This window comes from Bison bison, unplaced genomic scaffold, assembly GCF_000754665.1.
Source record: "Bison bison bison isolate TAMUID 2011002044 unplaced genomic scaffold, Bison_UMD1.0 scf7180017863950, whole genome shotgun sequence".
NCBI classification, from domain to species: Eukaryota; Metazoa; Chordata; class Mammalia; order Artiodactyla; family Bovidae; genus Bison; species Bison bison.
The window spans coordinates 267,899-292,011 of NW_011494522.1; the positions used below are offsets into that span (position 1 = coordinate 267,899).

The 24,113-nt window shown below is 39.0% G+C and overlaps 2 protein-coding genes across 10 annotated transcripts in view; both read right to left on the reverse strand.

The window, feature by feature from the left end:
- Positions 1–8,172: 8,172 nt before the first annotated feature.
- BBS10 (Bardet-Biedl syndrome 10) lies at positions 8,173–12,732 on the reverse strand. Its single transcript, XM_010833859.1, has 2 exons — positions 12,482–12,732; positions 8,173–11,896 (listed from the first exon to the last, which is right to left on the reverse strand). The coding sequence occupies exons 1-2, from the start codon at positions 12,664–12,666 to the stop codon at positions 9,916–9,918; spliced, it is 2,166 nt and encodes a 721-aa protein (XP_010832161.1). The 5' UTR covers positions 12,667–12,732; the 3' UTR covers positions 8,173–9,915.
- Positions 12,733–16,795: 4,063 nt separating this feature from the next.
- Positions 16,796–24,113, reverse strand: part of OSBPL8 (oxysterol binding protein-like 8) — a 136,840-nt gene continuing 129,522 nt past the window's right edge. For all 9 annotated transcript variants that reach the window (XM_010833860.1, XM_010833864.1, XM_010833867.1 and 6 more), the window contains 2 exons: positions 23,494–23,596; positions 16,796–21,013 (listed from right to left, as the gene is read on the reverse strand). In XM_010833860.1, the coding sequence (XP_010832162.1) occupies positions 20,881–21,013; positions 23,494–23,596 (236 nt within the window). In that variant the 3' untranslated portion in view covers positions 16,796–20,880. The remainder of the gene's footprint in view (positions 21,014–23,493; positions 23,597–24,113) is intronic.

The window sequence follows — 24,113 nt, forward strand, 5'->3', positions numbered from 1 at the left end:
GACAGCCCATGGACTATACAGTCCATGGAATTCTCCAGGTCAGAATACTGGAGTGGGTAGCCTTTCCCTTCTCCAGGGAATCTTCCCAACCTAGGGATTGAACCCAGGTCTCCTGCATTGCAGGCAGATTCTTTACCAGTTGAGCCACCAGGAAAGCTCAAGAATACCAGAGTGGGTGGCCTATCCTTTCTCCAGTGGATCTTCTTGACCCAGGAATCAAACTGGGGTCTTCTGCATTGCAGGCGGATTCTTTACCAGTTGAGCCACAAGGGAAGCCCAAGAATACCAGAGTGGGTAGCCTATCCTTTCTCCAGAGGATCTTCTTGACCCAGGAATCAAACCGGGGTCTTCTGCATTGTAGGCAGATTCTTTACCAATTGAGCTATCAGGGAAGGCTTTCCCCCTCTAAATAACCAACAAAGTCTTCTCAAGGAGCAAATCAGATAACGCCCTTATCAAGTTATGCACAGGTTATCATTTGCTAATGTTCTTGTAGGCATTACTATCCTGGAGGATTGTGTAAGAAACCCTGATTATTAAGACTAGGTATACTGCAAGTTAATGTAAATTTTAAGACATATAATACAAATTAGAATCCAATACAGGAGTTTAGTAAGTACAAAATGGTATGTAAATTGTGACAGAAACACAGGTAAAGTCCCAAGAAGTTTTACATAAATGTACTTCTGGAATATGTATTAAGATTGTATATACTATGGGGTCCCCTTTTTAGAGAAAACAGACATTTCTGTTGCTGCAGTAAGGATTTCCCAATAGTGGGGGACAGAATGGAAACCACTCTAAATTCACAGAGTACACCCAATTACTAACTAGATATATTTAATCTGGGCATAAGAACCTTGATTGCTATAATCATTTGTGAGGCTTTCACCCAGACATTTGTCTATAATAAGGTCAGGCATTGCTGCCTGGTGATTTTACCTGGCTCTAAATACAAACATCCAAAGGAGTAGCTGTAAGTGATAGAGACTAAAAAATTATGTGTTTTTACTACACTGTTAAAGTGAGAGTGTTAAGTCACTCAGTTGTGTCTGACTCTTTGCAACTCCATGGACTGTAGCCCACCAGGTTCCTCTGTCCATGGAATTCTCCAGGCAAGAGGATTGCCATGCCCTTCTCTAGGGGATCTTCCCGACTCAGGGGTTGAACCCAGGTCTCCTGCATTGCAGGCAGATTCTTTATTGTCTTAGCCACCATGGAAGCCCTTACTACACTGTTAACCTAAGCATAAATGTGATTCAACCACAACATGTCATCAATCCACAGGCTACAGGGAGGCTTTCTGCACAGACTTCGAATAAAATTTCCTACTGAGAGCTGCTCTTTAAAATGAACAAGTGACTGTTTAGAACAGAGACATGCTAAGTCACCTGGAGGAAACAGAATGGCTTCCAGGATGGTAGAACGTTGCAGTGATTTAGTATTTTAAGAAAAAACTGGGTGCGTCAGTTTAGGTAGTGTTAGACACAAAAATGGAGTCATGGAGGCAAATCCAAATGTCGGCTGGATCTCTGGGATCACTGCCCAGGAGGAGGGAGACTTAGTCAGTCTTTCCATTGGTCCATTTGTCTTCATTCATTCACTCATGCATTCATTCAGTGAACTTAGTAGAGTGCCTACTTGGCTAAGCAGTATCCTATGTGCTGGAAATAGGGAAGTGAAAAAGTCCACATTCTCACGAAGTTTATTCTAGTGCGGAAAGCAGTCATTGTGGAAAAATAAACACACACACTAATAACATTAGATGTGTGCTTCAAAAAGAGCTTACCAAGGTAGGAAGGTCATGGAGAAGGAATATGTTTAGACTGAAAAGTCAAGAAAGGTATCTCTAAGGAGGTGACAAGAAAGCAGAGATACCTGAATAAAGTGAGGAAGTGAGCCATATGAAGATCAGAGGGAAAGAGGTGTTGTTGTTTTTTAAATATGGAACTCTTCACGTCATCCTTGCACAGGGGCCACGCTAATCTTCTCTGTATCGTTTTAATTTTAGTATATGTGCTGCCAAAGTGAGCTCAGAGCGAGAGTTTTGTGCATCAGAACAGCAAATGGAAAACCTGGAGGCTGAGACGGCTTGTGTGTTCAAGGGATAGAAGGAACACCGGTTTGGGTGCTCATTAGTGCTGCCTGCCAAGAATTCTCTCCTCTTCCAGGAACAAGGTGGGACGGAGCCACCTGGTTCTTCTGCGCATGGGTTAGCACCGTGCGACTAATTCTGGCCAGTGAGTCATGAGTAGAAATGCCATGTGCCACTTCTGAACACAGCCAATGAAAGACCCTTTAGATCTCTTTTCTCTCTGTGGCATGATGACTGGAAAAGTTAAAGACAGAAACTGGTCCATCAGCCCTGATCTAGGAGTGAGGAAGAAAATCATGTGGGGTCAGAGCTCCTAGCTGACCTTTAACAGCTATGTGAGGACATTACTATGCACTGTGTCAAGCCTCTTGAGACCTGGAGTTCTCTGTTACCTCAGTATGGCATAACTTGTCCTGACTGACAATGTAACTGGTGGGGAGAAAGCTGGAGGGAGAGTGGTAGGGGGTAAGATTTAAGGATAAGCAGGAGACAGAACATGGACAGCCTTGTACACTATGAAAAATCTGGATTTCACTCCGTGTGAAGGAAAAACCTTTGGAAGACTGAGCAGAGGGATGACACGACAGGATTTGCATCTTCAAAAGAATCATTTAGTCATGTAGGGAAGCCCTTGTTCATGAGAAATACATACTGAGGTATTTAGAGATACAACTTGCTTTCAGATGGTTCAGTAAAGTGTGTGTGTATGCACACACTCACACATGAACAAAGGGTTAAATGGTAATTGGTGAATTCTGATGTAGGGTTTGTGCTCTTTTCTCAACTTTTTTTGTGGAGTTAAAATTTTTTTACATAAAAAGTTGGGGGTAGGGAAATCAGTCTAGGATAAAATGCAAGGTCTAGAAGCAAGACCCTTAGGAAGCTATAGCTGGTGAGATGAAGTGACTGGCGGCTGGAAAGGCAATCCTGAGAAACGGGCGGATTTGAAATCTACTTCATTTGTGGGGCAGTGGGATCTGCTGGTTGGCCGCAGGATGTGAAGGTAAGACTGGAGTCCAAACGGCTCCAGGTTTTTGTTCTGAATGAGTGGGAGATTGGTGATGCCACTAACTGGGATGGGGCAGCAGAGCAAGAACCAGGTTTAGAGAACGTGAAACAGTCATCCTGTTTTGGACACGTTAAGGGTAAGCATCCATGTGGAGACTGGGTTGGGAGGTGGATAAATGAGTTGGTAGGTGAGAGAAGAGGTTGGCTGGAAATACAAAATTTGGAATCATCAGCATGTGGTGGCACCCAAGTTATAGAACTAAACAGAAACCCACAGAAAGCAAGTGTAGGTGAAGAAGACCACGACTGAGCACTGGGGAACTGGAGCATAACTAGCTGGGAGGGGGCTCATGCGGTTAATTTGATTTCTCTTGTTCTCATTCCACGCTTGCTGAGCAACCACCTGATTATTACTTGACTTCCCACATATAGGTCCGACTGGTCAGATGGACTTGGAATGATCTCGTTCCTGGGACAGTTCTTATTGTAAATAAATTGGTCACACTCACAAGTGTGGTTAGATTCAGTCCCTAAGACAGAGCCATTCTCGGCAGCCTGACAAAATCTGATGGTGAGTCTACATAAGAAGCCACACACAGCACTGGAAATTCTCTGAGGAAATGAATGCCACACTGCTTGCTGGTACTTCTTTGGCTCAGAGTAACCTCCTGAAAAAGACTGTTTCCAGAATTATTGCAAAAACCGCTACCCAGTTATGGCTAAGAGAATATTCCCTTTTTGACTATATCTTTTTTTTTTTTTTTTGCTGTAAAAGCACTGATCCATTAGTGTGTATCTCACATCATTCTTCTTCTGTCATGATCTTGCATTTCCTTAGGTCAGGATCCTTATTTTAGCTATTTAAGGGGCATTCTATATGTGTGTGCTCTAAATTTATTTTTTTTAATTTTATTTCATGTCAATAAGTAGCATTCAAATGGCTCAAAAATCAAAATGCCATAAGGTATACACTGAGAAACCACCTCTTCCCTATGCATGTCTGTCACTGTCCCTAATCCATTTAGTTTGTGGATCCATCTAGATTTGTATGTGTGCTTAGTCACTCAGGTATGACCTAAATCAAATCCCTTATGATTATACAGTGGAAGTGAGAAATAGATTTAAGGGCCTAGATCTGATAGATAGAGTGCCTGATGAACTATGGACTGAGGTTCGTGACATTGTACAGGAGACAGGGATCAAGACCATCCCCATGGAAAAGAAATGCAAAAAAGCAAAATGGCTGTCTAGGGAGGCCTTACAAATAGCTGTGAAGAGAAGGGAAAAGCAAAGAAGAAAAGGAAAGATATAAACATCTGATGCAGAGTTCCAAAGAATAGCAAGAAGAGATAAGAAATCCTTCTTCAGTGATCAATGCAAAGAAATAGAGGAAAACAACAGAATGGGAAAGACCAGGGATCTCTTCAAGAAAATCAGAGATACCAAAGGAACATTTCATGCAAAGATGGACTCAATAAAGGACAGAAATGGGATGGACCTAACAGAAGCAGAAGATATTAAGAAGAGATGGCAAGAATACACAGAAGAACTGTACAAAAAAGATCTTCACGACCCAGAGAATCACGATGGTGTGATCAGTGACCTAGAGCCAGACAAGCTGGAATGTGAAGTCAAGTGGGCCTTGGAAAGCATCACTACGAACAAAGCTAGTGGAGGTGATGGAATTCCAGTTGAGCTACTCCAGATCCTGATAGATGATGCTGTGAAAGTGCTGCCCTCAATAGGCCAGCAAATTTGGAAAACTCAGCAGTGGCCACAGGACTGGAAAAGGTCAGTGTTCATTCCAATCCCAAAGAAAGGCAATGCCAAAGAACGCTCAAACTACCACACAATTGCACCCATCGCACATGCTAGTAAAGTAATGCTGAAAATTCTCCAAGCCAGGCTTCAGCAATATGTGAACCGTGAACTTCCTGATGTCCAAGCTGGTTTTAGAAAAGGCAGAGGAACCAGAGATCAAATTGCCAACATCCGCTGGATCATGGAAAAAGCAAGAGAGTTCCAGAAAGCATCTATTTCTGCTTTATCGACTAGCCAAAGTCTTTGACTGTGTCGATCACAATAAACTGCGGAAAATTCTGAAAGAGATGGGAATACCAGACCACCTGATTTGCCTCCTGAGAAATCTGTATGCAGGTCAGGAAGCAACAGTTAGAACTGGACATGGAACAACAGACTGGTTCCAAATAGAAAAAGGAGTTCGTCAAGGCTGTATATTGTCACCCTGTTTATTTAACTTACATGCAGAGTACATCATGAGAAACGCTGGACTGAAAGAAACACAAGCTGGAATCAAGATTGCCGGGAGAAATGTCAATAACCTCAGATATGCAGATGACACCACCCTTATGGCAGAAAGTGAAGAAGAACTCAAAAGCCTCTTGATGAAAGTGAAAGTGGAGAGTGAAAAAGATGGCTTAAAGCTCAACATTCAGAAAACAAAGATCATGGCATCTGGTCCCATCACTTCATGGGAAATAGATGGGGAAACAGTGGAAACAGTGTCAGACTTTATTTTTCTGGGCTCCAAAATCACTACAGATGGTGACGGCAGCCATGAAATTAAAAGACGCTTACTCCTTGGAAGGAAAGTTATGACCAACCTAGATAGCATATTCAAAAGCAGAGACATTACTTTGCCAACAAAGGTTCGTCTAGTCAAGGCTATGGTTTTTCCAGTGGTCATGTATGGATGTGAGAGTTGGACTGTGAAGAAGGCTGAGTGCTGAAGAACTGATGCTTTTGAACTGTGGTGTTGGAGAAGACTCTTGAGAGTCCCTTGGACTGCAAGGAGACCCAACCAGTCCATTCTGAAGATCAGCCCTGGGATTTCTTTGGAAGGAATGATGCTAAAGCTGAAACTCCAGTACTTTGGCCACCTCATGCGAAGAGTTGACTCATTGGAAAAGACTCTGATGCTGGGAGGGATTGGGGGCAAGAGGAGAAGGGGATGACAGAGGATGAAATGGCTGGATGGCATCACTGACTCGATGGACGTGAGTCTGAGTGAACTCGGGGAGTTGGTGATGGACAGGGAGGCCTGGCGTGCTGCAATTCATGGGGTCGCAAAGAGTTGGACACGACTGAGCGACTGATCTGATCTGATCTTAGTCACTCAGTTGTGTCCAACTCTTTGCGACCCCATAGACTGTAGCCTGCCTGGCTCCTTTGCCCATGGAATTCTACAGGCAAGAATACTGGAGTGGGTAGCCATTCCTTTCTTCAAGGTATTTTCCCGACCCAGATATCAAACCTGGGTCTCCTGTATTGCAGGCAGATTCTTTACCGTCTGAGCCAGGAGGGTTGGTACTAATCTCTTGCTATTTACAAAGCTCCATCCTAGCCTCACTCCCCCCAGTGCTGTGATGATGGAAAAACATATTCTATTCCTTTTGGAAGGGAATGAGTAATTTCTGATAAAAGTTCAGGCTCAAATTGAACTCTTCCCTGTCCGTTTTAGTCTAAAACATGGATATCGTAACATTTCCAGTGTAACATGGTTAAACAACTCTTTGGCTAAAGCCATTGAAGGATGTTCAACTATTTAATGTCTATTGTTTTGGGAATAAAAATGGATTGTGCTGGCCCAATGAGAAAAAATAAGGGGTTCGTAAAAGTTATTGGGGAGAATGTGTTTGTGGACGGTAGACTGACATGTAACTACAGAAAACAATAATAAAAACCTCAGTTGAGAAGCTTTTCTCTCCCATGGTATAGCAGATTCTGTTTTCCAAAGATAGCTGCCTCAGCATATCTCATCCCACATGCTGTTCCTATAAGGTGACATCGACATTTCCCATTGAGTGGTGGGACCTGTGTTCCCTCCCCTTGAATTTCAGCTGACCCTTATGGCTGCCTGAACCGACAGAATACAGTGAAACTTGTCCAGCTAAATCCAGGCAGCTCTCAGAACCATGAGAGGCAATGATACAGTGATTCAAATCAAGTACAATTTGAATAAAATTTTTGAATGAATAAAAATATTCATCATGCAGCAATAAAAACAGAACATGGTCTTGATTTTAATCATCTTCTACATTTTCTTTGGTCTTCTTTAATTTTTATTCAGATTTTACTTTAGTTTTATCTATTTTTGTTGCAGGTCACCTCAAACCCTTTGTGGAAGTGGGTTTAAGTATAACATAACCACATTTTTTGAAATGCTCTTTTATCTAACTCAGTAATGTGAACTCTCTAGTGTTATTCTGCAAAGGACAAAGATGACCCATGAAAGCTTTATCACCATTTTTGAGGATGTTTTTAATGAAAATAAAAAAGATCGCTTTGTATAGACCTGTTCTACATTTTCTGCTTCTTTCCCCTGCAAACAGATTCTTTTCCATGAAAGTTTGATAGAAATAATTAGGGCCTCATCTATGAGGACCAGAGCTCCCTAACAGACATTTATTGGCTACTACTATGTGGCAGATATTAGATTAGGTACCAAACACAAACATTCCCAGCTTACAAAGGGGCTCCTGGACCAGTGACTATTTATAGCTATAAACGCCTACCAAACGCAAGGCATGGGCATGCATGTTTTTGAATGCCTTCACTGATGGAGAAGTATTTAAAACAACAGCAGCAAAATAAAGCAAAGTTATCAAGAGACCTGACAGGCAATTTAAAAAAGTGAATGAAAAAAATGATCCAATAATTTTACAGTACATCTATGTATCTATGGATTTAGTATAAGAAAGAGAAATAATACATTCTCTCCATAATCACAGAAGTGAAACAGTGTTATCACATATAACAAAATATGTCCAGAGTGGCTTGGCTCAGATGGTAGGCTAAGATGGTAAAGAATCTTCCTGCAATGCAGACCTGGTTCGATCCCTGGGTCAGGAAGATCCCCTGGAGAAGGGAACAGCTACTCATTCCATTATTCTTGCCTGGAGAATTCCATGGGCAAAGGAGCCTGGCAGGCTACAATCAATCCATGGGGTCTCAAAGAGTCAGACACAACTGAGCAACTAACACTTTCGCTTGCATATAACATAAACCTTACAAAAATAAAATTTTACTTAATATAAAAGATTTGCAGGGATGGAACGTTAGATTTTTGGGTGTCACCCTGTGTCAGGCTCATGCTGATCTTATGGATCACATTTTAGTATGTGTGCCGCCCAACTGAGCATGGGACGTTGCTGTCTTTTAATATATTGTCAGTCATTGCTTTTTCAAGTTTAACTCTAATGAAATTTTAAAAATTGGTTTTCCTCCATTTAATTTCAGTCCAACTGGTGTTACTACCCACTACACATTAACCTTTAAGGAAAAGCGCCTGAAGGTAGGAACCATATCTATTTGTTTACCACAGCATATTCAGCATCTGGCACACAGCAAGCACTCAAAAAGAATTTGTTGAATTAGTAAACAGGAAACACATAATTAGAACAGATTAAAGAAAACAGTTTTATTCAACAAGCCCTTCTGAATACTCGGTATGAACTTAATACTGCCTGGGGTGTTACAGAGAACTATCAAAAGTAGAAGATATTGCCCTTATTCACAGCTAGAATCACAATATTTTTTTGCATTTATAAACCTTTAAAATATAAACATTAAAAAATTCATATTAGACATAAATATAGCAGTCTCTCGGTATCCAAGGGGGATTGGTTCCAGAACACACACCCAGCCCCGCCTCCCAGCAGACACTAAAATCTGTGATGTTCAAGTCTCTTATAAAAAATGGCACAGCATTTGCATATAAGCAATGCACATAGTCTTTGTACTTTAAATCATAGATTTAGATATATAGAGATATATATATATATAGATATATATATAATCATAGATTATAGATTACTTATAATCCCTAATACAATGTAAATACTATGTAAATAGTTGCCAGTGCACCTGGCAAATTAAAGTTATGCTTTTGGGAACTTTCTGTAAATTTTTTCCCTGAATATTTTCAATCCACAGTTGGTTGAACCCATTGATGTCCAACCCACAGATCAGAGAGCCAACTGTAACCCTCAAATTATCTATTACTACTGAACTATGGCTATGCATACAATACAAGAAAGCCCAACAGATACATGAACTATCTTGCAAGCTCTTAGAGAACAGGAGAAAATGATAGTATGATTTTCATATTCTTTTTGGAATTATTTCAACTAAAGAAATGAAAATAAATACAATCCACAAAATCCTATTTATGGTAACATATTCAATGGTGCATGAATGGTGAAAAAAATCTATCCAAGCTCTAAATAAGGGGACAATTAAAGTAAAAAATAATTTTACTTATATACTGTTTGAGAAAAAAGAATGAGACTTTTGCTACAGAAATTATGAGTAGGGAAAATGAATCATTTTCAATAAGCAAATAATATTTTATGAACTAAAGTAGGATGGCATTTGGAGACTTCATCCAAATCTGAAATTATTCTATTAACTAACTATAGAAAGGCAAGGCAGAAGGGAAGAAGAGTGAAAAAAGATACAGAAAAGTAAAAGGGAGCTATGAAAAAACACTTTCCCTCCAAACCACAGACTAACTCAAGAGCTGAGACGCAGGGACACTGGGGGAAAAAAGATCCACTTACTCAGATCCTGGCTTCACTCAGCCAGACTTCCTCCTCAGAACTGTTCCATAATGAATGCAGTCTACAATATTCATATCTGAACGTCTGGTGGCCTCATGTACTTCTAAAGACTTTAAAGTTCTGCTGTTTTCCTAACGAGGTTGAATTAACTTGAAAATCAGTGGTCACATGCCTGCCTTGTTTTATGGCTTGAGTTGGATTAAAACTCTGGTTAATAAAAAGCTTTCCATTTTATAGTTCTTCTTCTGAATCTTGATCATAAACTTCCTGAGGCTGTCTCTTAATATTGATTACTAAGTCAACAGTCAAAATGTTTGTCAAGCACTGAAGAACTGAAGTTAGTAATTGGTATTTACTAGCAACTGATTCCAAACCTGTTTGGTTGCTTATCATGGGTTGATTGGTTTGCAGTGCCTGGAGAGCTCTTACATATACTTGTGGAAAGCTGTAATTTCCTTTCTTAGACTTATATAAGATTTTGGGAACGCCTAAAATTGCATTGGCTATTATCCTACTAACCATGGTTTGTTCTGATTGCTGGCATTTTTTGGCATAGTTGAGAAGATAGTAATGCAATAAGATCTCAAAATTACCACCCACAGGCAAAACACAACCAGCTGGTATAGATGAGGAATAGTAACTTTGGGAAGTACACGTCTCTAGTGACTTATACCTCAGTGGTAAAATGCTGTCCTTTCTAGCAAGTTTTGTAACCTGTAAATTTTCGTAAGAAATTCCCCTTCTGGTATTCTCTGGTTTTGAGTTAGCAGAATTACTCTCAATAAAGGGTTCATGGTCATCCATTATCCTCCCTTTGTTTGGGGATGAACATCTCAATGTTTCATCTGTCTGGTATGAATCTGTTACTGCCACTTTTGGTGTTGAACACAATACATTTTGCTCTAATTTGACGCTTGGAACTATCAAATTTGAACATACTTTTAAATTCGTTTGAGTTTTTGCCAGTTCACCTTTGTTCTTTACAACAGTGTCCTGATACGACCTTTGTATTGAGCTGTTAACTATTTTTGGTAACTCATTACTCTCTCTACTATTCTTATATATACAAGGACCTGAGGTACAACTTTGGTCACTGGTTTGTGTCACACAATTTAGATCAAGGTCTTTAAATGCTTGCCGAAGCATTTTAAACGCTCCATGTAAAGCATTCTCATGTTGTTCCACAAGCCCCTGCACCGGTCCACAAAGAGCTATACAATGTGGTGCGAATGAACAGGTGCTCATCAAGCCAAGATGAACAAACCTTTTGGATCTAAGGATGAGGGGTTTACAGAATTTCGCCAAAGCAGTGTGAGAGAGTTCATACTGAGAAGACGCCTCTGGTAGTACAAAGGGAGCAAGACCAATGACTCTCTGGATCAGAGAAAGTTCTTCAGATGATAAGCACTCCACCACAGATATGCCATTCAGTCCCGCACAATAAATTACCAAGTCTGGTTGTTTCACAGTAGATAGGAGTAATTTTACATTCTGATTCTGTAAATGTTTCACTATTGCTTTTGTTCTTTCTGTAATCCAAAACTGAGATGTCTGAAACTGTGCTTCTGAATTTAGAGTAAACTCTGATCCAGGAATTGAAAAAAGAGGCTGAATGGTTTCTGTTACTATCACTATTCTTATGTCACCATCTGCTGGACAGTACACAGAAAAGTCTCTCTGAAGCACAAGCCCAGCTATGATCCTGGAATCGGAAACGGGAAGGCCAGTGACACCAACTTTCAACTCAACAAAACAGTCATCCACTATCTCCAGTACTTCTTCAAACCTACTTTCACAAGCTGTACACTTGAAAACATAGTCACACATCAACTGAGATATCAAGTTGTGATTATTTCTTCCCACTCTTCCACAAAAGTATGCTCCTAAGAGCATCTCTAAAGAGCTCCTACACAATGTTCTTTCTTTAGTGCATGAAGAAAAGATGGACAAGAAGTGTCTACTTAAGTAATGGTCCATAACATAGTCTAATATTTGTGTCTGAAATGTTAGAAAAGCTTGGGAAATAAATTTCCACCGACAGCAGTTTTTCCAATGCCTTCCACAGGTTTGAATATTTTCAAAAAGGAAAGAATCCTTTTCCTTGTCTGTGATCTCACGAAGTCCTCTGAGTAAATGGCAAAGAAAGATAATAAATGTTTTAGCACCATCTCCTGTTTTTCTTAGATGACTGGAAACACAGGCCACCATCACCCTGCACAAGAAAGAAAGAAAGCAACTCAGATTTTCAGAGGGGTGCCTTTCCACATCTGAATCAAGTTGAAAGCATGCTTTTACATCTATAAAATGAGAATACTATCTCCTTGATGTACTTAGTTTGTTTTTTCCCTTTTAAAATTTACTTAAATATAGGCTGAATGGTTTCTGTTACTTAAAAGGGAAAAACAATAGAACCACCATTGTGCTATTTAAAGATTCTTGGGTTGGGTCGAGCTGGAAGGAAAGGAGAAACGCTCTTTTCAGTTGTGGAATGTTCCCTAGGACAGTGCTCTAACGCTGAGCGTACACTGGTCCCATCCAAGGTCAGTTTTCTCCAGAAATAGCTCCCGAGAAGCCCTGACCTCTTTACCATCTTCCGGGTTATTGGACCTCTAGCTTCCACTGGCAGAATGGCTGGGCTTTTTCTGCTGGGCGAGAGGGAGAAGGTCAGTTTTCCCAAAGAGCAAAACCTTACGGACAAGAAGTCCAGGGAGATGAAGTGAGGTGTCCATCTGGAGTGCGGAACGTGAGTACCTAAGTAGAGGATGCTCTAAAGGGCTGCAGCCTGCGTCGCGGGTACCTGGCTATGGGATGCTCTAAATGCAGCGCCTTCAACAGGCAGCCTCCATCCCGGCTGAGCAGCACCTCGCCAGTGGGCTTGGTACACAGAACTTGCCGCCCTTCCGGCCCCAGGCAACCGCTCACGATGGTTTCTAGCACTTCCGCCACATGCAACGCCACCGTCACAGACCCCGCAGCGGCCATAGCCCTTCAGGTTCCAGCGGCCTACGCACGCCGCTTGCAGAAAACCAGGATTGCCTGGAAGGAATACAGCGCGGGTACCGCCGGAAGCGGAAGGGGCGGGTAGAAGACCGGAAGCCGGGGCAACTAGGCTTCTTGGTTGGGCGAGGGTCTGCCGTTCCGCCCGTCCTCCGGAAATTGCCCCGCAGTTCGGCCAGTAGAACTAGCGGTCCAAAAGCCCGCTAAGGTAGAAAAAAGGTCGGGGCTTTTCTGAACCTGTCTCTGGAGAGGAAGCTGAAAGCCCTTCCCCAGCTCCCTAGGTGAATTCATTCCTTTCCTGGAGGCTTCAGCTGCCACCAGATCTCTCCTTTCCCAGGAGCTCGGCACGATAGTGGAGGGACTGGGCCCTGCGGCTAGAATTCGGTTCGTTTCCAACTGCCGTCAAAAATTAGTTCCCAAACCTCTGCCATGAGCTTGTGCCTATCCTGTCCACATTCTGCACCAGCGGTTTTCTTTCGCGGTGTGGGCCAGATGAGGAGGGCCTGGCCACGGTCACCAGCTGCAGGCTTCATGCTTTCTGCAGGTGGCTTTGCCGCATTTCCTGGGCTTAAGTATCAACAACATGAAATCCTCGCCACCGCAATTTTCTTTTTCTTTAGCAGAGGTGATAAATGTGAGGACTTACTGGTAATCAATAGTATGCTTTAAAAACAGTGACCCAGGATTATTGCACACAATCCGACGGCAGGAAAAAAAAATACTGTTAAGCAGAAAGAACATACTGTTTCGTACGTTAAGACACGCCCCTCTCTTTTAAGGATGAAATGGTAAAGAGCATGGGCTTAAGATTTACCTGTGTTTGTTGTGCCATTTACATCTGTGACATTCTTTGTCTCCACTTTTCTCATCTTAAAAGAAAAAATGGTGATAGGTAATGGTGGCAGTGGACAGTTTACAAAGCTGTGGGATTTGGGGGGTATTTTTTTGGCATGGTGTGTCATAAGTACTAGGCACTCAACAAATACAACATACTCAACAAATTACCGTCATGTGTCACCAGTGTAGGGACCCACTATTTCCACAAGAAAGGGATGTTTTGTAAGGTTCAAAAGAATTATCAACCCAATACAACTATATAGGAGTTTGGTCAACATCAGGAAAATGACCTTTTAGATGTTTCATTGAGGTTGAACAGTGAGGGGCTATTTTCCCTATCCTTTACTCCTATGTATAGGACAGGAGACACCTGTAAGCCCTCCCATTCCCGGCAGTAAGACAAAACTAACTCGCTCTTAGCCACAAGCAACTGAGGGGAGCAAATACTGGGTTGGGGGATGAAGGAGGAAAACTAGAGGAATGATATCTTGTAACATATGTGATGTTGATGTTGACTCAGTTGGGACTAATAGATAATTTGTGGGGGAAAAACGTTTTCATGTGAGTTTTGTTATCTATGTTTATGTAAGCAAACCATTCAATATCATGGTAATCCAAGTCTATGCCCTGACCAATAATGTGGAAGAAGCTGAACTTGAACGGTTCTATGAAGACCTACAAGACCTTTTAGAACTAACACCCAAAAAAGATGTCCTTTTCATTATAGGGGACTGGAATGCAAAAGTAGGAAGTCAAGAAACACCTGAGTAACAGGCAGATTTGGCTCTGGAGTACAGAATGAAGCAGGGCAAAGTCTAATAGAGTTTTCCAAGAGAATGCACTGGTCCTAACAAACCCCTCTTCCAACAACATAAGAGAAAACTCCACACATGGACATCACCAGATGGCCAACACCGAAATCAGATTGATTATATTCTTTGCAGTCAAAGATGGAGAAAGCTCTATACAGTCAGCAAAAACAAGACTGGGAGCTGACTGTGGCACATCATGAACTCCTTATTGCCAAATTCAGACTTAAATTGAAGAAGGTAGGGAAAACCACTAGACTATTCAGGTATGACCTGAATCAAATCCCTTATGATTATACAGTGGGGGTGAGAAATAGATTTAAGGGACTAGATCTGATAGACAGAGTGCTTGATAAACTGCAGATGGAGATTCATGACTGTACAGGGGACAGGGATCAAGGCCATCCCCAAGAAATCCAAGAAGCCAAAATGACTGTCTGAGGCCTTAAAATAGCTGTGAAAAAAGAAGCAAAAAGCAAAGGAGAAAAGGAAAGATATAAGCATCTGAATGCAGAGTTCCAAAGAATAGCAAAGAGAGATAAGAAAGCCTTGCTCAGTGATCAGTGCAAAGAACTAGAGGAAAACAATAGAATGGGAAAGACTAGAGATCTCTTCAAGAAAATTAAGAGATACCAAGGGAACATTTCATGCAAACATGGGCTCTATAAGGGACAGAAATGGTATAGACCTAACAGAAGCAGAAGATATTCAGAAGAGGTGGCAAGAATACACAGAACTGTACAAAAAAGATCTTCACGACCCAGATAATCAAGATGGAGTGATCACTCACTTAGAGCCAGACAAGCTGGAATGTGAAGTCAAGTGGGCCTTAGGAAGCATCACTATGAACAAAGCTAGTGGAGGTGATGGAATTCCAGTGGAGCTATTTCAAATCCTAAAAGATGATGCTGTGAAAGTGTTGCACTCAATATGTCAGCAAATTTGGAAAACTCAGCAGTGGTCACAGGACTGGAATAGGTCAGTTTTCATTCCAATCCCAAAGAAAGGCAATGCCAAAGAATGCTCAAACTACCATACAATTGCACTCATCTCACATGCTAGTAAAGTAATGCTCAAAATTTTCCAAGTCTGGCTTCAGCAATATGTGAACCGTGAGCTTCCAGATGTTCAAACTGGATTTAGAAAAGGCAGAGGAACCAGAGATCAAATTGTCAACATCTGCTGGATCATTGAAAAAGAGTTCCAGAAAAACATCTATTTCTGCTTTACTGACTATGCCAAAGCCTTTGACTGTGTGGATCACAATAATCTGTGGAACATTCTGAAAGAGATGGGAATACCAGACCACCTGACCTGCCTCTTGAGAAATCTGTATGCAGGTCAGGAAGCAACAGTTAGAACTGGACATGGAACAACAGACTGGTTCCAAATAGGAAAAGGAGTGAACCAAGACTGTATTGTCACCCTGCTTATTTAACTTATATGCAGAGTACATCATGAAATGCTGGGCTGGATGCACAAGCTGGAATCAGGATTGCTGGAAGAAATAACAACCTCAGATATGCAGATGACACCACCTTTATGGCAGAAACTTTCCTCCTTGGAAAGAAAGTTATGACCAACCTAGAGAGCATACTGAAAAGCAGAGACATTACTTTGCCAACAAAGGTCTGTCTAGTGAAGGTTATGGCTTTTCCAGTGGTCATGTATGAATGTGAGAGTTGGACTATAAAGAAAGCTGAGCACTGAAGAATTGATGCTTTCGAACTGTGTTGTTGAAGACTCTTGAGAGTCCCTTGGACTGCAACGAGATCCAACCAGTCCATCCTAAAGGAGATCAGTTCTGAATGTTCATTGGAAGGATTGATGCTGAAGCTGAAACTCCAATACTTTGGCCACCTGATGCGAAGAGCTGACTCATCTGAAAAGACCCTGATGCTGGGAAAGATTGAAGGCAGGAGGAGAAGGGGACGACAGAGAATGAGATGGTTGGATGGCATCAGGCCTGGCGTTCTGTGGTCCGGGGGGTCGCAAAGAATCGGACATGAATGAGCAATTGAACTGAACTGAATGATAGAAAGGTTTTTTTTCCTTATCCATCACAAAGGGGTTACTTGATTTGAGCAACAGACTATTACAAACATTTAAAAGTAAAGTGCTTTGATCAGAGTTCTGTTTAAGTGTACAGTGGAAAGAGAATGGACACTGAAGTCAGACCTGGATTCAGACTTGGGCTTGCTATCACTCTTATTATGTAGCTTTCAGAATGATGTAACTTCTATGAGCCTCAGATTCTTCATCTCTAAAATCTAACTTCCATTTATCTGAAGGTTATTATGAGTATTCAAGAAGAGTGAATGTAAAACATCATGTAAAGCATACATTAGGGACTCTAGCTGTTAAATCCCTTCACCATCATTCACAACTACTCCCCAAATGACTTTTAACTAAAAACTCATTACTAGTTTTTAGTCACCATGTTATATTCAAAATCATTTGATCAGTTTGCTCTTTTTAAAAATTTTATTTAGAATGCCTAGTTGAAGTTAGCATCATTTTACAGATCATTAGAAAAATTCAATTCTTTTGTCTCTGCAAACATTTATAGTAGGTTAGGAGTAACAGATTAGAAATGTAATACATTACAAAACAGTTGCCTATGACTATCTGTACATTTACTATGCACCTTAAGGAAAATAACTTGACAGTGTGCTGTACTTACACTGCAAATAACATACTTTTATTCTGTTTTACAAAACTGACCAGTGTTTGAATTTATAAATGATCATTAAACAGGATATTTAACTTAGATGTATAGTTAACATGCTAAAAAGTAAAAAATTTCAACTGAAGTTGTGTGGCTCATCAGTTCAAATGTTTCATGGCATTTTTTCTTTAAATTTAATATTGTAATTCTCAAATAATTTTTCATGATAAATTCAGAAAGAAAATTTTCTAAATATTTTATAAAGTATATTCACATTCATTTTGTCATGGGTTTCTTGTGGCTCTTCTAAATATGTTAATCATATTAAGGAGACACTGGTCCTATTCAATTTTAACAGTCCATCTTCAATTAAAACTGTAACAAAACAAACAGCATGTTAAGAGTGACAAAAAGTAAATTTAATATACTAAATTCACACTATAGGTACACAAAATAAAACCAAATTACATAATAGTGGCAGGGTACAGGTTAAAGAATCTTTTTCCACGTAGTCAAATAAGATAGAAGTTCAAATGTAAACTTAGTGATCTGTGTGGGATTCCTCCCCTCTCAGCTATGGTTCAAATTGGAAAATTTGGTATAAATGCTGATTTTAATATTTCTGTGCATTTAATATAATTCAAAATCATCTGCAGCATCATGCATGGCTCATCAAATGTCATTATCACTGTATGTCAAACAAAAACCCCCAAATATATTCACTGTTCACTGGAAATGTGAAACACTGGAAAAAATGGAATTTTACGCATTTGTTTTCTTAAATATTTGACCAAGATATTCTTCAAAAAGTTAAAACTGCCTTCTCCACATAATTTTGTATACATATGGCACAAGTTGACATCCTAAAACAGTGTGAATTCCATCGAAAAGGCACTGTTTAACAATACTCAGAATAATCTGACAAGTCTAGTTGTGAAGAATATGTTGTGAAGAATCTAGTTGTGAAGACAAGTGAAGAATATATTTGAGATAGGTAAATGGACAAACTCTTATAAAAGTACGGCATTACTGTTTAAACATACTATAGCTATATAAAAGGAAATAAAGTGACACAGAGAAATGACCCTTTTATGACAATTAAGCCTATAAACACTTTGAATCATATTACAGTTCTGTAACACAAAAATGACAAAAAATTATTTTCTTAAAGGCACAAAAGCATGAATACTAAATGAGAGTTGTATTTTACAAGGCCAACTTTTTCAATGGAATGGTAACAAAAATTACACTGTACCTTTATAAGTAATACAAAAAAAGTAGTGATATGAAATACAAATGAAATATCTACTGCTGAAACTTACTTATATCACACACCCTAATTTACTGTCTTTTCTTGGGCCAGCTACATCTCACTAAATGGTGGATAACTGAAGGCATAGTATATTTAATAACTAAAACAAAAATGCACATGTCAATAACTATTACTTATTTAAATTTTTCAGTGAAAAAATAAAATTTTTGATTAAATGAAAAAAAGAAAAAAAAACTGGTTATAGGTCTTAAATCCTAGAAACCATCATGAGACTCTCAGATAACTGGGAACTGTAAATCATAATTTTTATGAGTCCATGTGTGAAGGAAGATTAATCTCAGGTAGAGAACATTCAAAGTCAATTACATACATGGCTAAATACAAAGTTCATTATGTATTTTAAAGGATTCACATACTAAGCCTAGTATAAGAACTGATCTAAAACTAAGCCACCAATTCCTGAGTTTTGTATTCAGTTCACAGAAAGGAACTCATATAACTAAAAGCGTAAGACTATTAGATTAGACATATGCTTTTAGTGTATAAGAAACAGCATGAGTAACCCTGCTCTTTCTCATGAAATAGTTTTTGACTCCTGGGATAATAAGAACCCATAACATTTGCCCTAACAAGAAAAGTTTTAAAAATAAAGAAAACAACTCCCTCTCTAGTCTTAGAGGATAACCATACAAATAAAACACTAAGACCAAATGAAAGTAGCATACAAGTAGATAAGCCTAAAGCCCCAAAAGGGAGTTTACCAACAAAGAAACATTAAGTTTTCAGGGTTTAAAGATGAAATTATTATTGTGATCAGCCAATCAACTTATATAAATTAATTCTAATTTAAGCCATAAAAAAGGATCGAGTTGTACAATATTTACAAAATATATATTAATGAATAGGCAGTTGAGCATAATATTGGTAACAGAGAGTGAGTACAAAAATGATATCAACAAGTATGAAGTACAAACAAAAAACCCACCTGTTTAGTGTAGTCATACCTATGCTTATATTGGGTATAGGTATATCTTATTTACGTATAATCTATTTAAAAAACATTTTCACAATTATTGTTTTGCCAAAAATACATGAGAAATGGCTCCTCATAAAACCTAAGGAGACTAAAGATCACTATATTGATTAGGAGGAACAAAGCAGGCTCTTCTTATCATTTTCAGTTTTTAATAATTTAGTAATCTTTCCTTTATTGTATGCTTAGCATGGCATAAACATTGACTATAACTTCACTAGTATCTCACAGTCTCTTCTTAGTCAAGGGCAAATGTAGCCAGAGCAAGTATTTCCTCTCTGACCTTCATTTTCATTTCAAAATCTACTTTTGGAATTCTAAGATACATAAAGTAAAAATATTAAACTGATAAAAAATTTAGGGAAAATGTTTGCCTGAGCCTGAACAAAAGGAACCTTGAGGAACTGTGGTTTTGCCACAGACTGCAGTTACTGAAAGCAGAGAACAGAGAATTAAACTTCGGAACTTGATGCTCTTCTTAGATGCTCAACGTATTGCACATTTTAAAGAAACCAATTTTAAAATGCATAATTACCACCACACTAAGTGTCTTTTCTTATCACTCTTCTCTTATTTGGCTTTTGAAGTAAAATATGGGAGATATATGTATATATATTTTCTATTCTACTGTTTCACTGAACACACCAGAATCTAAATGAAAGCTAAAGAAAGGTTTTCATAATGAAAAATCACGATTATCAGCATTTTATATGCCCTACAAACATCTCTAGAATTTAGCCTATGTTATTGGACCAACTGAGTTTAAAAAAATAAAAAAGGACAGCAATCAAGTTTGACCACACTTTTTTCCAGCAAGTGCTTAAGTGGGTATTATATACGTACGATAAGAAAGATAGAATCAATAGATCCAAGTAGCTGCATACCAGTTTTCTGCTGTTGATATACACATATTTATACTTGTATCTATAAATATTAAATTCTAGGGATTAAAAAAATCTTGTGTAAACTTTTGAAAAAAGCAATTTGCCACTTTGTCTCAATTTGACCACACATTTTGTTTGTTTTCTGTAAGAAGACAGTCGAGCTGAATGCTTTGGAAATGATCTTTTTTTAACAGTACAGTGTGTTGAACTATTTATGCCTAGTATCCCGTTATTTCCCATTCTGTAACTCCTTACTGATAAAAGTTTTGTGCCTGTTTTATCAAGAAAATAGATTGTTACATATATAAGATCGATAGTATTTTTGTTATGACTGACATTAATGCTATATATTTCATTACATGAACATACCATAGACTACAAAGATTACTGTTAAGGTATATATAAGACACAATTGTGTATACATGTGGATTTATTATACTCACATGTAGACACATTCTGACAAAAGCTAGAAACGTTCTGGCACTTAACACATAGTTCACTTTAATAATCAAATAGAATAGCTCTTGTTTCAGGTTAAGGATAAAAGGTATGAAAAATCAACACTTCTACATTTATTTCTAAGGTTTTCAGTTTTATAAATATTGTGATGTTTTAATAAAGACCAAACCAACTTCAACATTGGTCCCAGGCCAAATCTGATCATTCCAGTTCATTAACTCAATTGTAAAGGACTTCTACTTAAACATGAAGTTTATTATGACTTGAAGCAAAATCAGGAGAAAAATGATGATGTAGTCTTTTTGTTGAAGAAAATAATCCGTGGCAGGTGTGCTTGAAATTAAATGATTTCGAAGAGCCATAATATTTCTACAAAAATAAGGAACAATAAATGTAATAATTACTTATAAAAAATGATAGCAGAGAAATCACAATTTGATATATGGCCACATAATTCAACTGTATAAAATTCAATTGTATCCAGTTCCAACAGTTACCACCCCCTGAACAGGGAACTGATCATGCTATGTGGAAGCACTAGTAGGTTTTGCCTGAATCTGTACTGCACACTGTACCAAATGTATGACTTCATGATGTGTGTTAAGCATGGTTTCCCTGATGACTGTGGGTAAAACATCTGTCTGCAATGCAGGAGACACAGGAGATGCAGGTTTGATCCCTGGGTTGGGAAGATGTCCTGGAGAAGGAAATGGCAACCCTCCAGTATTCTTGCCTGGGAAATCCCATGGACAGAGGAGCCAGGTGGGCTACAGTGCAAAGGATTATAAAGAGTTGGACATGACTGAGTGAATAAGCATGTCAAACATAATTCTTAAAGTTTGCAGACTTTAAAATATATCACCTTCTTTGTTATCACAGTGGTTTTAAAACAAAAATTTTGCTTCTCAGTTGGTCCACTAAGGTTCTTTTATCTTTTTTTAGGGAGACAAAGGTAGAGATGGATAAAAATCCTTTATTTATCAGAAAAAAAACAAATTTTATGATATTTCTTACTTGAAGAAAGCTCGGTAGGCATTTCATATGCTAACAAAAATAAAATGTTAATTTAGTCGCAATACAAGCTTACATTATCCTTGTGCAACTCTAAATACTTTGCCTAAAACAAGCTGATTAGTGAAGATGTTTTGTTTTTATGCCTTCTTTTAAAGTGTTTTCCCAGTATAGAAGAAGAAAGGAGGCAAAATGAACAAGTAGGCTCATTAATTTATAAATATAATGAAATTAGGAAATGTGATCACTTTATATAAGGACTGATGAAGCCAAGATGCAGAAGACATGCTCCCTGCTCTCAGAGAGCTCACAGTCCGACTGGGTGGAGTGGGAGCAGGTAAACAGACCCACAGTCAGCAACTCTGTAGTACAGTGCGGAGAAGGCGATGACGCCCACTCCAGTGCTCCTGCCTGGAAAACCCCATGGACGGAGGAGCCTGGTGGGCTGCAGTCCATGGGGTCGCTAGAGTCGGACACGACTGAGCGACTTTACTTTCACTTTTCACTTTCATGCATTGGAGAAGGAAATGGCAACCCACTCCAGTGTTCTTGCCTGGAGAATCCCAGGGACGGGGGAGCCTGGTGGGCTGCCGTCTATGGGGTCGCACAGAGTTGGACACACTGAAGTGACTTAGCAGCAGCAGTAGTATAGTAAAAGACTAATGGGAACCATACAAGCCAAGTGGAAGAGTTAGAAACTCTGTGCGGAGAGGATGAGTGATCAGAAATGTTACAAAAAGGGTAGCATTTGAATTATATTCTGAAGGATAAACAGGGATTTTCTTGAAGGGCAAGGTGGGAAGAAGGGCAGTTTAAAAAGTGGATTCACTGTGGGTAAAGATCCAAAGAAAAAAGTGTTAAGTCACTTAATCATGTCCAACTCTTTGCAACCCGATGGACTGTAGCCCACAAGGTTCCTCTGTCAGTGGAATTCTCCAGGCAAGAATACTAGAGTGGGTTGCCATTCCCTTCTCCAGGGGATCTTTCCAACTCGGGGATCAAAGCCAGGTCTCCTGCATTGCAGGAAGATTCTTTACCATCTGAACCACTAGGGAAACCCCTATATGAAAGGGCACACTATATTCTGGAGATGTGGGAAGTTTCATAGGACTAGAGCACAGGGTCAGTGTAGAGGAATGGCAAGAGATGAGGTTGAAAACAGCAACTAAATATAAGCTATAAAATCACCAAGAACAGAATAAATATCTTTAAAAAAATCCTCCAGAACAGTTAGCACTGAGTGCTGAATACACAAAAGCAGGTTGGCCAATATAAAAAATTTTAACATCTGTTATAGCAATGGGATACAACTAATCTGAACTTGTGCTGGCCTTAGTGATAGATAGGAACCTTCCCTTACAAGGAACTTCCCTAGGTGTTACAACCTTTCAGTGCTGGATCATCGGGGGGTGAGTGTGGGGGAAATGCAAAGGCAACACTCGAAGGTCTCACCCACTGTTATGAACATATTTTGGTATTTCAACAACTGGTACATTCCAATTAAAATTAGCCATGTACAAAGGACTGTGGAAGCCTTGACGTTCTCAAAAACCATCCCACTTCCACATTTAACTCAGCTACATTCCTATAGTATGCTACAGCAGTCAGATGAGATTCCAATTCTAGCCTCACAGATGAGACAAAACAACCTCCCTCTCTCCCCCAGTACTTCAGTTCCAAAGGAATTTCCTATGTTTCAGTAATCCGGTGTTAGAAGCCAGGGTTCTGGTTTAGCTTAGAAATGTTATAAAAATGTAAAGTTTGCATATGACTTCCTACGTAACAGGATTTTTAACTCCTCTGGACTCAAATGAATAGTCACTGTCAGTATAGATTACCTTTTAATTTCTTCCTGTGTTTGTTTAATAGATTCAATTGAAGTTTGAATGTCTCCCAGTTCTATCCCTTTCTTTCTTCTTGCGCTTGGTTTTACTGATTGAGCTAAAAAGACATTGAGAATAAACACAGTGAAAATAGTGGACATATTTAATTATAAACAATTTACATTTCAGATTAATGATTCTCATGTAATAAAAATTTTCCTAGACATTATTTTTATGGTTTAGAGACTAACATACTACTCCTAATACTTGGGATTTTTGAAGTTTCAATCATAGTTCAAAACTAGAACACTATAGATATATGACAAGTAACCATAAACTAGTTAAATTTTGGGTTGAATCAGTTTTATTTTTTAGCCAATTAAAATAGACAAAAATATTTCTTTAAAAATACATATATTAATCTGGGAGAGGTATTACTCTTCCATCTCTTGCCTACTTGTAAACATATGAAGAAGTCAGCTTTTTGAGCACCCTTTTCAGTTTTTTAAAATTAAGTGTTAATGTCATCTTTATTTCCTTAGTCACCTACATTTTAAAACTTTTCTGTTGGTTTTAGTATCTCTTCTACAAATTTTTATTGTCAACCAACAAAGTGTATGGTATTTTTTTAATCC

Coding starts and splice junctions, on each gene's coding strand:
- BBS10 (XM_010833859.1), bottom strand. CDS start 12,666: ATGGCCGCTGCGGGGTCTGTGACGGTGGCGTTGCATGTGGCGGAAGTG. Junction 11,897..12,481: donor TTAGAGCATCCCATAGCCAG/GTACCCGCGACG, acceptor TTTCTTGTGCAG/GGTGATGGTGGCCTGTGTTT.